Genomic DNA, 12887 nt, shown 5'->3' on the forward strand with positions numbered 1-12887 from the left:
AAAGCCATTGAACAGCTGCAATTATGAAGACAGAGTGGCAGTTGGGATGGGGATCCTTCTATCAGCCCTACAGTATAGTGGCTGTCTGTCTAGGCTGCCTTTCAGCCCTACACAAACTGTCTGCCTGGGCTGCCTTTCAGTCCTACAGTAGCTGTCTGTCGGGGCTGCCTTTCAGTCCTACAGTAGCTGTCTGTCTGGGCTGCCTTTCAGTCCTACAGTAGCTGTCTGTCTGGGCTGCCTTTCAGTCCTACAGTAGCTGTCTGTCGGGGCTGCCTTTCAGTCCTACATCAACTGTCTGTCTGGGCTGCCTTTCAGTCCTACAGTAGCTGTCTGTCATGACTGTCCTACAGTAGCTGTCTGTCTGGGCTGCCTTTCAGTCCTACAGTAGCTGTCTGTCGGGGCTGCCTTTCAAATAGCTGTCTATAGTTTCAGTATAGTATAGCTCTGTCTGGGCTGCCTTTCAGTCCTACAGTAGCTGTCTGTCGGGGTTGCCTTTCAGTCCTACAGTAGCTGTCTGTCGGGGCTGCCTTTCAGTCCTACAGTAGCTGTCTCCCTGGGATGCCTTTCAGTCCTACAGTAGCTGTCTGTCGGGGCTGCCTTTCAGTCCTACAGTAGCTGTCTGCCTGGGCTGCCTTTCAGCCCTACAGTAGCTGTCTGCCTGGGCTGCCTTTCAGCCCTACAGAGCAGACTAGAGACAGGCCTGCAGACAGAGACATGCCTACTAGAACCTATAGGCCTACTAGACTTGTGTCCTTTCCTCTCTAACACAAACATCTCCCAGCCCTGTTACAGGCCCTATCATACTGCTTCACACACATACAATTTCACATACTGTAAATACTGCAGTGACACACACACACACACACACACACACACACACACACACACACACACACACACACACACACACACACACACACACACACACACACACACACACACACACACACACACACACACACACACACACACACACACACACACATCATAGTAACACAAAGTCATGCCCTGTGAGATTCTGAACAAGAAAGTTGTGAAATACAGGAAGTGAATGGACATTAGGGTACAACACCATAATTAGAACAACATTGAGTTAGAAACAGAAAGTATAAATGTACTACAGATATACGATTTTAATTTGATCACCCTGTTGTTGCAGGAAATTTCCTGAGCAGCAAGGAAATGCAAACTTGTAGTGCATTCAAGTTTTAAAAGGTTTAAAAGTATTTCTGTTTGTAATTTCCACATGAAAATGTCAGACTTGATTTGCCCTAAGTAAAAATGTCCATTAATTATAATCCACCCAATAATTCACATTTCCTGTTGCTGCAGGATAATTTTGCTGCTGTGAGAAACTGATCAAATTAAGATCCTACATATGTATGACTATTTGTCATATCCATACACAAAGCTGATTAAATGTAGAAAAGAAACAGAACATTGATTGAAATAATACATTCCTACACATTCAGTTTTAATTCTGCAGGTTAACCACGTTACCATTGTGAGACTAGTTCCAATACCAGCTATAGCATGTTAGCAAAGCACTACTCAGGGTTCCATCGTCATGTTGCAGCCATGTTGAGTCAATCCAAGCAAAGCTAGATGAGACTGGTTTGGGCGGGGTGGGGCGAGGTACAGGGTTGGGAGGGGTCCAGGGTGGGCTGGGGTGGGGAAGTCTACCCCCATTGGAGGACGTTGACACCATCAGGAGTTGGTAGGTCCTGTTCTCCTCCTCTGCCATCTGTCCTCACGATAGAGGCTGTTCAGATGACGGGGTGACTCTCTCGCTCTCTTTCTCCTTCTCTTTACTTTGTGTCCCATCCGTCACATCCTGACAGGAGGAAAGAAACACAAGCCCAGTCATTCCTCCATCCATCTATTCACAGCCCATCCAGTCACTCACTCCGTCTGTATGACAACAAGTCATTAAGATGTCAGAGTGCAGGCAGGGCCGGGACCCGGCCACACACTGTAATTAACACACAGACTGAAGGAGCCAAAGTCTGCATTCCAAATGGCACCCTATTACCCTTATAGTGGGCTACTCTGGACCAGGGCCCATAGGTATCAGGTCAAACGGAGCGCGCTACATGGGGAATAGGGTGCCATTTGGGAAACATCTAATGAGCCAATCAGAGAGCCATGGTGGCTATGAAAAGGCCAGCGTACTGCAGAGTAATGTCTGCTGAGTTTAAATGCCAACAGGATGGGATAGTTCAACTGTATTTCTGACTAAGGAAGAAAACTGCTGACCAGAGAGGCAGCAGTTACAGAAGAGAGGGTGGTGGCAACACCACGTAGGTCTATGAAGGAGATGGTTAAGTATTGTTGTATGGTGACAGCACAATCAAGGAGCTACAGGGAGGTATGCAGACTCATACCTCCCTGTAGTGAGTTATTTAAGTGTGAGTTATTTAAGTGTGTGTGTGTGTGTCTGTGTGCCTGTTTCCGCTTAAGTGTGTCTGCGACCGACCTCCAGAGGAGTGACTCCACCCTGTTGATGATGTCAGCCAGGTCAAAGGGCAAAGGCATGCTGGGGTCACCGTCGGCCCAAAACGGCCGGTCAACGGGGGCCTCTTCTGGGGGCAGGGTCTGGGCCAGGCTGGAATGGCACCTGAAGGAACAGACAAGGACAGGAAATAACAGGACAGGTCAGACACTCCTCTGGACATAAATCACCTCCTATACAGACGCCACCATCATTACACATTGTTACACAGAAGCAATGTAAATCAACAGTGGTGGTTCACGGTGTGTGTGTGTGACCTGATTAGTCAGGAATGTTTTGTAAGTAGCCCTACATGGGTGTGTGATCTGTTTGAGAGGTGAGAGTCAGGAATGTTTTGTAAGTAGCCCTACATGGGTGTGTGTGTGACCTGATGAGTCAGGAATGTTTTGTAAGTAGCCCTACATGGGTGTGTGTGTGACCTGATGAGTCAGGAATGTTTTGTAAGTAGCCCTACATGGGTGTGTGTGTGACCTGATGAGTCAGGAATGTTTTGTATGTAGCCCTACATGGGTATGTGATCTGTTTGGGAGGTGAGAGTCAGGAATGTTTTGTAAGTAGCCCTACATGGGTGTGTGTGTGACCTGATGAGTCAGGAATGTTTTGTATGTAGCCCTACATGGGTGTGTGACCTGATGAGTCAGGAATGTTTTGTAAGTAGCCCTACATGGGTGTGTGATCTGTTTGAGAGGTGAGAGTCAGGAATGTTTTGTAAGTAGCCCTACATGGGTGTGTGTGTGACCTGATGAGTCAGGAATGTTTTGTATGTAGCCCTACATGGGTGTGTGACCTGATGAGTCAGGAATGTTTTGTAAGTAGCCCTACATGGGTGTGTGTGTGACCTGATGAGTCAGGAATGATTTGTAAGTAGCCCTACATGGGTGTGTGACCTGATGAGTCAGGAATGTTTTGTAAATAGCCCTACATGGGTGTGTGACCTGATGAGTCAGGAATGTTTTGTAAGTAGTCCTACATGGGTGTGTGACCTGATGAGTCAGGAATGTTTTGTAAGTAGCCCTACATGGGTGTGTGACCTGATGAGTCAGGAATGTTTTGTAAGTAGCCCTACATGGGTGTGTGACCTGATGAGTCAGGAATGATTTGTAAGTAGCCCTACATGGGTGTGTGACCTGATGAGTCAGGAATGTTTTGTAAGTAGCCCTACATGGGTGTGTGATCTGTTTGTTGTGGTTTAAACCATCAATATGATGACAAAGCAACAGTATCCTCAGTGATTAATGCTCCAGTCATTTTCACACAGCCAGATGGTTTCTCTGAAAAGCCCTCTCCTTTCATCCAGTCAGAACAAGAGACAGATAGAGAAACAGCCCTCTGATGTTATTACATGGTGTTTCTACAGTCTCTATATTATATGATGAATGGATTATGACTTCTACTGTTTCCACCACCGAGTCTGTTGGATCAAAATGGATACCAAAGCATCACGGTATGAGACGTCTCAGTAGGAATCAGTATTGTATTTACACAGGTGACTTGGTGGCAGTCTGGACTATCAATGTAAATCTGTCTTCCATAGTGACAGATCAAGCTGATCCCTGACCTGGAAGTGAAGGAGGGGATGGGTGGGGGGTTGTGGTCACAGTTACTCCTTACTTCACTATCTCCTCCTCCTCCTTCTGAAAAATAAGCTGGTTGGTGTCTGACTCCCTGACACCCTACCTCCCCATCCCTACCCCAGGCATCCTGCTTCCCCCTGCCTCCCCACCCCCCTACAGTCTCTAGGGTCCCTAACAGGGAGGTGTGTGTTATGGATGTGACGTGGAGGTCGTTAATGTGGCCATGGACCAGGCAGTCCAGGCCATCCCTGCCTCAATTGGCCGTTCTATATTTCAACCAAGGGCCACTTAATGCTGGAGTAGCTGTTCAGCTAAGTGGTACCATTCAGCTGTGGTCTAACCCTCTGATAGGTAGTGCATTACACCAAGAGGATGGTATTAACATACACCATCCACATATATCTTCCAGGCCTCAGATCAGGGGCCTGATAATAGAATGTGTTAACATGCTCTAAGCACCATTATGTAGCAGATGACTTGATAAATAATAGGATCAGCTGACCTTGGGGCTGCGCGACAAGACATGGGTCTAAATGTTCTCATGATTTATTTAGGGGCAGAATTACAGGAAGCGCCACTTCAGAGAGGACGACAGACACGCCAGGCATAAATATAGAACTGGATGAAAAGAGACACAGGCGCACAGAGAATAGAGGTACGCCTCACACGCTCACGTTCTGCTGACATCAGCGGACCGACACCAAAGGCCATGGGAACACAGTGCCGTTTGAGTTTGAGAGTGAATTAACTATTCATGTTAGACTGGTACAATAGAAAACACTGGCCTCTTTTCGGCTGTCCTGAACGAGGATATGAAGATGGACCATGTAAATATGTGGTGAAGTTCATTATGTGGTAATACTGTACTCATCTGACAGAGAATCTAACCGTATTAAACTGGAGAGGTCTGTTTAATCAGAGATGCAGTAGTTATGAGGATGAGAGTTGTGTCAAATATAATAGAGGCAATGACATTCAACCCACTACCTCCACTAGCTGCAAATACCACACCTTCACTTAACCGATGGAATGAAATGGAGTGAAACAATTCAATATCTAGTCTGGTACCTTAAACTCTCATAGAAATGCATTGTGAGCCACAGCACTATATACATTCTCACAAATCACCACTTTCCCCTAGGAAAACAGCACCTTAAAGGTAAGGTCAAAGACAAAGAGGAGGGAGAGCGGGATGGAGAAAGTGAGGTAGAGCTAGAGGACTAGGAGTGTGTTTGTGAGTCTACAGTGTTCCAATGGATTAACCCTAGACAGATATGGGCTAACTATCCCATCTGGTGCTCTCTCGCCCACTCGCTCAGGAGAGATTGGCAATACAATCACTCATTTCAATTTGCCCTGAAACCCTATAGCCCGGCAGGCCTGCTCAAATAGTATGCTAATGTGAAAGGAATCTGAGCTTCTATCGCCTTTTATTCCACAGAGGCCTTCCATAGTGCAGCCACACACTGCACTTGAACTGTTCTGTCTGCCTGCCTCCTAAAAGGCACCCTATTCCTCATATAGTGCACTACTTTTGATCAGAGTCCTTTAGCCCTGGTTCAAAGTAGTGCACTAAATAGTGAATAGGATGCCATTTGGGCCACAGGGTCTGTGGCAAGGAGGGGGCTATAGGGCTCTAGCTGGCGGAGAAGCTCACCATAGGACCCAGGCACCGGCCCCACACTGCTCTGCTCAAACTAACCACTTTAGCTAAAGTGAGTGTTAATTATGGACAGGCAAAGCAGTCAATAAAAGGTTAATGTAAAAGTCAAAGGATAAATTCCTTTAAGCATTGCATCATTCCACCATCTCTGCGACCGACACGGTGCTCGCAGGTCTCTCCTAATCAATACGTTTTACTGTAATGCGCTCCCCATCGATTTCCCCCTGGCTCAGCCCTCCCTCCTCTGCACACTCACTGCCCTGCCTGGTAAAGAAAGGAGAGAGAGGCGAGAGAAAGAGAGGGAGAGAAAGAGAGGGAGAGAAAAAGAGGGAGAGAAAGAGAGGGAGAGAAAGAGAGGGAGAGAAAGAGAGGCGAGAGAAAGAGAGGGGGAGAAAGAGAGGGGGACGAAAAAGAAATCCTATTCTATTTGTTGGGAGTGCCTGGCTGGTCCAGAGATCAACATGATCAGCATCAGGAACCCTCCATCTCTCCACTAGCCATGTAATTGTGCTGAGTCCACTCCTGCCACCAGGGCCATACATTAAAAGCCTCTCTGCTCTTAACAGGATGGAGAGCCGCCTAATAGACAACGTCAGTGCTTCCGACTCATGCAATTACACTGATAAATGCCACGATTGTGTCAGGCCAAGTGGAAAAAAAACAGGCTAACATAGATAGCAGACAACACTTATTGTGTTATTGCTACAGGAGATCATTTGTAACCACACATGGGAGTAAATGGAGACTGTTCTATAAAGACATTATGTATGGAATAGGTAGGGTGGGGTTGCTGCCTGATGGAAATTCCTTTTAAGGAGATGGGTTGTGATATCTCTCTTTCTGTGTGTGTGTGAGAGAGAGAGAGAGAGCCTCAGTTCACCTGGTTCCTCATTATCTCCCCTACACCCACAGTTCAGTCCTTTTGAACTTTGCAGGTGTGAAGTTTTATGGCCTTGCCAGCGAAGCCACAAACCAGAGAATGCAATCAAACAAGTCATGCAGAAACAGGCATGTGTCTCATAAATTCAGACTAGCCGCCGAAGGTGATGTACGCAATCATGTTGCCCAGGACGACAGCGGTTCAGCGGGCATGTCTCGCCTGTACCTGCACACATCTCTGTCTTGTGTAAGAGTCAGTGGAACTGTGTGGAGTCATGTACTATACTGTAAGGTTCAGGGGTAACTATGTGGAGTCATGTACTATACTGTAAGGTTCAGGGGTAACTATGTGGAGTCATGTGCTATACTGTAAGGTTCAGGGGTAACTATGTGGAGTCATGTACTATACTGTAAGGTTCAGGGGTAACTATGTGGAGTCATGTACTATACTGTAAGGTTCAGTGGTAACTGTGTGGAGTAATGTACTATACTGTAAGGTTCAGGGGTAACTGTGTGGAGTCATGTACTATACTGTAAGGTTCAGGGGTAACTATGTGGAGTCATGTACTATACTGTAAGGTTCAGGGGTAACTGTGTGGAGTCATGTACTATACTGTAAGCTTCAGGGGTAACTGTGTGGAGTCATGTACTATACTAAGGTTCAGGGGTAACTATGTGGAGTCATGTACTATACTAAGGTTCAGGGGTAACTGTGTGGAGTCATGTACTATACTAAGGTTCAGTGGTAACTATGTGGAGTCATGTACTATACTAAGGTTCAGGGGTAACTATGTGGAGTCATGTACTATACTGTAAGGTTCAGGGGTAACTGTGTGGAGTCATGTACTATACTGTAAGATTCAGGGGTAACTGTGTGGAGTCATGTACTATACTGTAAGGTTCAGTGGTAACTGTGTGGAGTCATGTACTATACTGTCAGGTTCAGTGGTAACTATGTGGAGTCATGTACTATACTGTAAGGTTCAGGGGTAACTGTGTGGAGTCATGTACTATACTGTAAGGTTCAGGGGTAACTGTGTGGAGTCATGTACTATACTGTAAGCTTCAGGGGTAACTGTGTGGAGTCATGTACTATACTAAGGTTAAGGGGTAACTATGTGGAGTCATGTACTATACTAAGGTTCAGGGGTAACTATGTTGGGTCATGTACTATACTAAGGTTCAGGGGTAACTGTGTGGAGTCATGTACTATACGGTAAGGTTCAGTGGTAACTATGTGGAGTCATGTACTATACTAAGGTTCAGGGGTAACTATGTGGAGTCATGTACTATACTGTAAGGTTCAGGGGTAACTGTGTGGAGTCATGTACTATACTGTAAGGTTCAGGGGTAACTGTGTGGAGTCATGTACTATACTGTAAGGTTCAGTGGTAACTGTGTGGAGTCATGTACTATACTATAAGGTTCAGGGGTAACTGTGTGGAGTCATGTACTATACTGTAAGTTTCAGGGGTAACTATGTGGAGTCATGTACTATACTGTAAGGTTCAGGGGTAACTGTGTGGAGTCATGTACTATACTGTAAGCTTCAGGGGTAACTGTGTGGAGTCATGTACTATACTAAGGTTCAGGGGTAACTATGTGGAGTCATGTACTATACTAAGGTTCAGGGGTAACTATGTGGAGTCATGTACTATACTGTAAGGTTCAGTGGTAACTATGTGGAGTCATGTACTATACTGTAAGGTTCAGGGGTAACTGTGTGGAGTCATGTACTATACTGTAAGGTTCAGGGGTAACTGTGTGGAGTCATGTACTATACTGTAAGGTTCAGGGGTAACTGTGTGGAGTCATGTACTATACTGTAAGGTTCAGTTGTAACTGTGTGGAGTCATGTACTATACTGTAAGGTTCAGGGGTAACTGTGTACTATACTGTAAGGTTCAGGGGTAACTGTGTGGAGTCATGTACTATACTGTAAGGTTCAGGGGTAATGTACTATACTGTAAGGTTCAGTGGTAACTGTGTGGAGTCATGTACTATACTGTAAGGTTCAGTGGTAACTGTGTGGAGTCATGTACTATACTGTAAGGTTCAGGGTAACTGTGTGGAGTCATGTACTATACTGTAAGGTTCAGGGGTAACTATGTGGAGTCATGTACTATACTGTAAGGTTCAGGGGTAACTATGTGGAGTCATGTACTATACTGTAAGGTTCAGGGGTAACTATGTGGAGTCATGTACTATACTGTAAGGTTCAGGGGTAACTATGTGGAGTCATGTACTATACTGTAAGGTTCAGGGGTAACTATGTGGAGTCATGTACTATACTGTAAGGTTCAGGGGTAACTATGTGGAGTCATGTACTATACTGTAAGGTTCAGGGTAACTATGTGGAGTCATGTACTATACTGTAAGGTTCAGTGGTAACTGTGTGGAGTCATGTACTATACTGTAAGGTTCAGGGGTAACTATGTGGAGTCATGTACTATACTGTAAGGTTCAGGGGTAACTGTGTGGAGTCATGTACTATACTGTAAGGTTCAGGGGGAGGTAACTCATGTGGAGTCATGTACTATACTGTAAGGTTCAGGGGTAACTATGTGGAGTCATGTACTATACTGTAAGGTTCAGGGGTAACTATGTGGAGTCATGTACTATACTGTAAGGTTCAGGGGTAACTATGTGGAGTCATGTACTATACTGTAAGGTTCAGGGGTAACTGTGGAGTCATGTACTATACTGTAAGGTTCAGGGGTAACTGTGTGGAGTCATGTACTATACTGTAAGGTTCAGGGGTAACTATGTGGAGTCATGTACTATACTGTAAGGTTCAGGGGTAACTGTGTGGAGTCATGTACTATACTGTAAGGTTCAGGGGTAACTGTGTGGAGTCATGTACTATACTGTAAGGTTCAGGGGTAACTGTGTGGAGTCATGTACTATACTGTAAGGTTCAGGGTAACTATGTGGAGTCATGTACTATACTGTAAGGTTCAGGGGTAACTGTGTGGAGTCATGTACTATACTGTAAGGTTCAGTGGTAACTATGTGGAGTCATGTACTATACTGTAAGGTTCAGGGTAACTATGTGGAGTCATGTACTATACTGTAAGGTTCAGGGGTAACTGTGTGGAGTCATGTACTATACTGTAAGGTTCAGGGGTAACTATGTGGAGTCATGTACTATACTGTAAGGTTCAGGGGTAACTGTGTGGAGTCATGTACTATACTGTAAGGTTCAGGGGTAACTGTGTGGAGTCATGTACTATACTAAGGTTCAGGGGTAACTATGTGGAGTCATGTACTATACTAAGGTTCAGGGGTAACTATGTGGAGTCATGTACTATACTGTAAGGTTCAGGGGTAACTATGTGGAGTCATGTACTACATGTAAGGTTCAGGGGTAACTATGTGGAGTCATGTACTATACTGTAAGGTTCAGGGGTAACTGTGTGGAGTCATGTACTATACTGTAAGGTTCAGGGGTAACTGTGTGGAGTCATGTACTATACTGTAAGGTTCAGGGTAACTATGTGGAGTCATGTACTATACTGTAAGGTTCAGGGGTAACTGTGTGGAGTCATGTACTATACTGTAAGGTTCAGGGGTAACTGTGTGGAGTCATGTACTATACTGTAAGGTTCAGGGGTAACTGTGTGGAGTCATGTACTATACTGTAAGGTTCAGTGGGTAACTGTGTGGAGTCATGTACTATACTGTAAGGTTCAGTGGTAACTATGTGGAGTCATGTACTATACTGTAAGGTTCAGGGGTAACTATGTGGAGTCATGTACTATACTGTAAGGTTCAGGGGTAACTATGTGGAGTCATGTACTATACTGTAAGGTTCAGGGGTAACTATGTGGAGTCATGTACTATACTGTAAGGTTCAGGGGTAACTATGTGGAGTCATGTACTATACTGTAAGGTTCAGGGGTAACTATGTGGAGTCATGTACTATACTGTAAGGTTCAGGGGTAACTGTGGGGTAACTATGTGGAGTCATGTACTATACTGTAAGGTTCATGTGGAGTCATGTACTATACTAAGGTTCAGGGGTAACTGTGTGGAGTCATGTACTATACTGTAAGGTTCAGTGGTAACTATGTGGAGTCAGTACTATACATGTGGAGTCATGTACTATACTGTAAGGTTCAGGGGTAACTGTGTGGAGTCATGTACTATACTGTAAGGTTCAGGGGTAACTGTGTGGAGTCATGTACTATACTGTAAGGTTCAGGGTAACTGTGTGGAGTCATGTACTATACTGTAAGGTTCAGGGGTAACTATGTGGAGTCATGTACTATACTGTAAGGTTCAGTGGTAACTGTGTGGAGTCATGTACTATACTGTAAGGTTCAGTGGTAACTGTGTGGAGTCATGTACTATACTGTAAGGTTCAGGGGTAACTATGTGGAGTCATGTACTATACTGTAAGGTTCAGGGGTAACTATGTGGAGTCATGTACTATACTGTAAGGTTCAGGGTAACTATGTGGAGTCATGTACTATACTGTAAGGTTCAGTGGTAACTATGTGGAGTCATGTACTATACTGTAAGGTTCAGGGTAACTGTGTGGAGTCATGTACTATACTGTAAGGTTCAGGGGTAACTGTGTGGAGTCATGTACTATACTGTAAGGTTCAGGGGTAACTATGTGGAGTCATGTACTATACTGTAAGGTTCAGGGGTAACTATGTGGAGTCATGTACTATACTGTAAGGTTCAGGGGTAACTGTGTGGAGTCATGTACTATACTAAGGTTCAGGGGTAACTATGTGGAGTCATGTACTAAGGTTCAGGGGTAACTATGGAGGTACTGGAGTCAGTACTTACAGGGGTAACTAGGTTGTGGAGTCATGTACTATACTGTAAGGTTCAGGGGTAACTGTGTGGAGTCATGTACTATAGGTTCAGGGGTAAGGTTCAGGGGTTCAGGGTAACTGTGTGGAGTCATGTACTATACTGTAAGGTTCAGGGGTAACTGTGTGGAGTCATGTACTATACTGTAAGGTTCAGGGGTAACTGTGTGGAGTCATGTACTATACTGTAAGGTTCAGTGGTAACTGTGTGGAGTCATGTACTATACTGTAAGGTTCAGTGGTAACTGTGTGGAGTCATGTACTATACTGTAAGGTTCAGTGGTAACTATGTGGAGTCATGTACTATACTGTAAGGTTCAGGGGTAACTATGTGGAGTCATGTACTATACTGTAAGGTTCAGGGGTAACTGTGTGGAGTCATGTACTATACTGTAAGGTTCAGTGGTAACTATGTGGAGTCATGTACTATACTGTAAGGTTCAGTGGTAACTGTGTGGAGTCATGTACTATACTGTAAGGTTCAGGGGTAACTGTGTGGAGTCATGTACTATACTGTAAGGTTCAGGGGTAACTATGTGGAGTCATGTACTATACTGTAAGGTTCAGGGGTAACTGTGTGGAGTCATGTACTATACTGTAAGCTTCAGGGGTAACTGTGTGGAGTCATGTACTATACTAAGGTTCAGGGGTAACTATGTGGAGTCATGTACTATACTAAGCTTCAGGGGTAACTATGTGGAGTCATGTACTATACTAAGGTTCAGGGGTAACTGTGTGGAGTCATGTACTATACTGTAAGGTTCAGTGGTAACTATGTGGAGGTAACTAAGGTTCAGGGGTAACTATGTGGAGTCATGTACTATACTGTAAGGTTCAGGGGTAACTGTGTGGAGTCATGTACTATACTGTAAGGTTCAGGGGTAACTGTGTGGAGTCATGTACTATACTGTAAGGTTCAGTGGTAACTGTGTGGAGTCATGTACTATACTGTAAGGTTCAGGGGTAACTATGTGGAGTCATGTACTATACTAAGGTTCAGGGGTAACTGTGTGGAGTCATGTACTATACTGTAAGGTTCAGTGGTAACTATGTGGAGTCATGTACTTTACTAAGGTTCAGGGGTAACTGTGTGGAGTCATGTACTATACTGTAAGGTTCAGTGGTAACTGTGTGGAGTCATGTACTATACTGTAAGGTTCAGGGGTAACTGTGTGGAGTCATGTACTATACTGTAAGGTTCAGGGGTAACTGTGTGGAGTCATGTACTATACTAAGGTTCAGTGGTAACTGTGTGGAGTCATGTACTATACTGTAAGGTTCAGTGGTAACTGTGTGGAGTCATGTACTATACTGTAAGGTTCAGTGGTAACTATGTGGAGTCATGTACTATACTGTAAGGTTCAGGGGTAACTATGTGGAGTCATGTACTATACTGTAAGGTTCAGGGGTAACTGTGGAGTCATGTACTATAC

General features: G+C 44.7%; 1 protein-coding gene across 2 annotated transcripts in view; it reads right to left on the reverse strand.

The window, feature by feature from the left end:
- Nucleotides 1-445: 445 nt before the first annotated feature.
- The window catches only part of fto (FTO alpha-ketoglutarate dependent dioxygenase), a 256227-nt gene continuing 243785 nt past the window's right edge, over nt 446-12887 (reverse strand). For both annotated transcript variants that reach the window (XM_046345632.1, XM_046345631.1), the window contains exons 9-10: nt 2477-2617; nt 446-1834 (exon numbers count right to left, since the gene is read on the reverse strand). In XM_046345632.1, the coding sequence (XP_046201588.1) occupies nt 1828-1834; nt 2477-2617 (148 nt within the window). In that variant the 3' untranslated portion in view covers nt 446-1827. The remainder of the gene's footprint in view (nt 1835-2476; nt 2618-12887) is intronic.

Source organism: Oncorhynchus gorbuscha, linkage group LG04 (assembly GCF_021184085.1).
Source record: "Oncorhynchus gorbuscha isolate QuinsamMale2020 ecotype Even-year linkage group LG04, OgorEven_v1.0, whole genome shotgun sequence".
NCBI classification, from domain to species: Eukaryota; Metazoa; Chordata; class Actinopteri; order Salmoniformes; family Salmonidae; genus Oncorhynchus; species Oncorhynchus gorbuscha.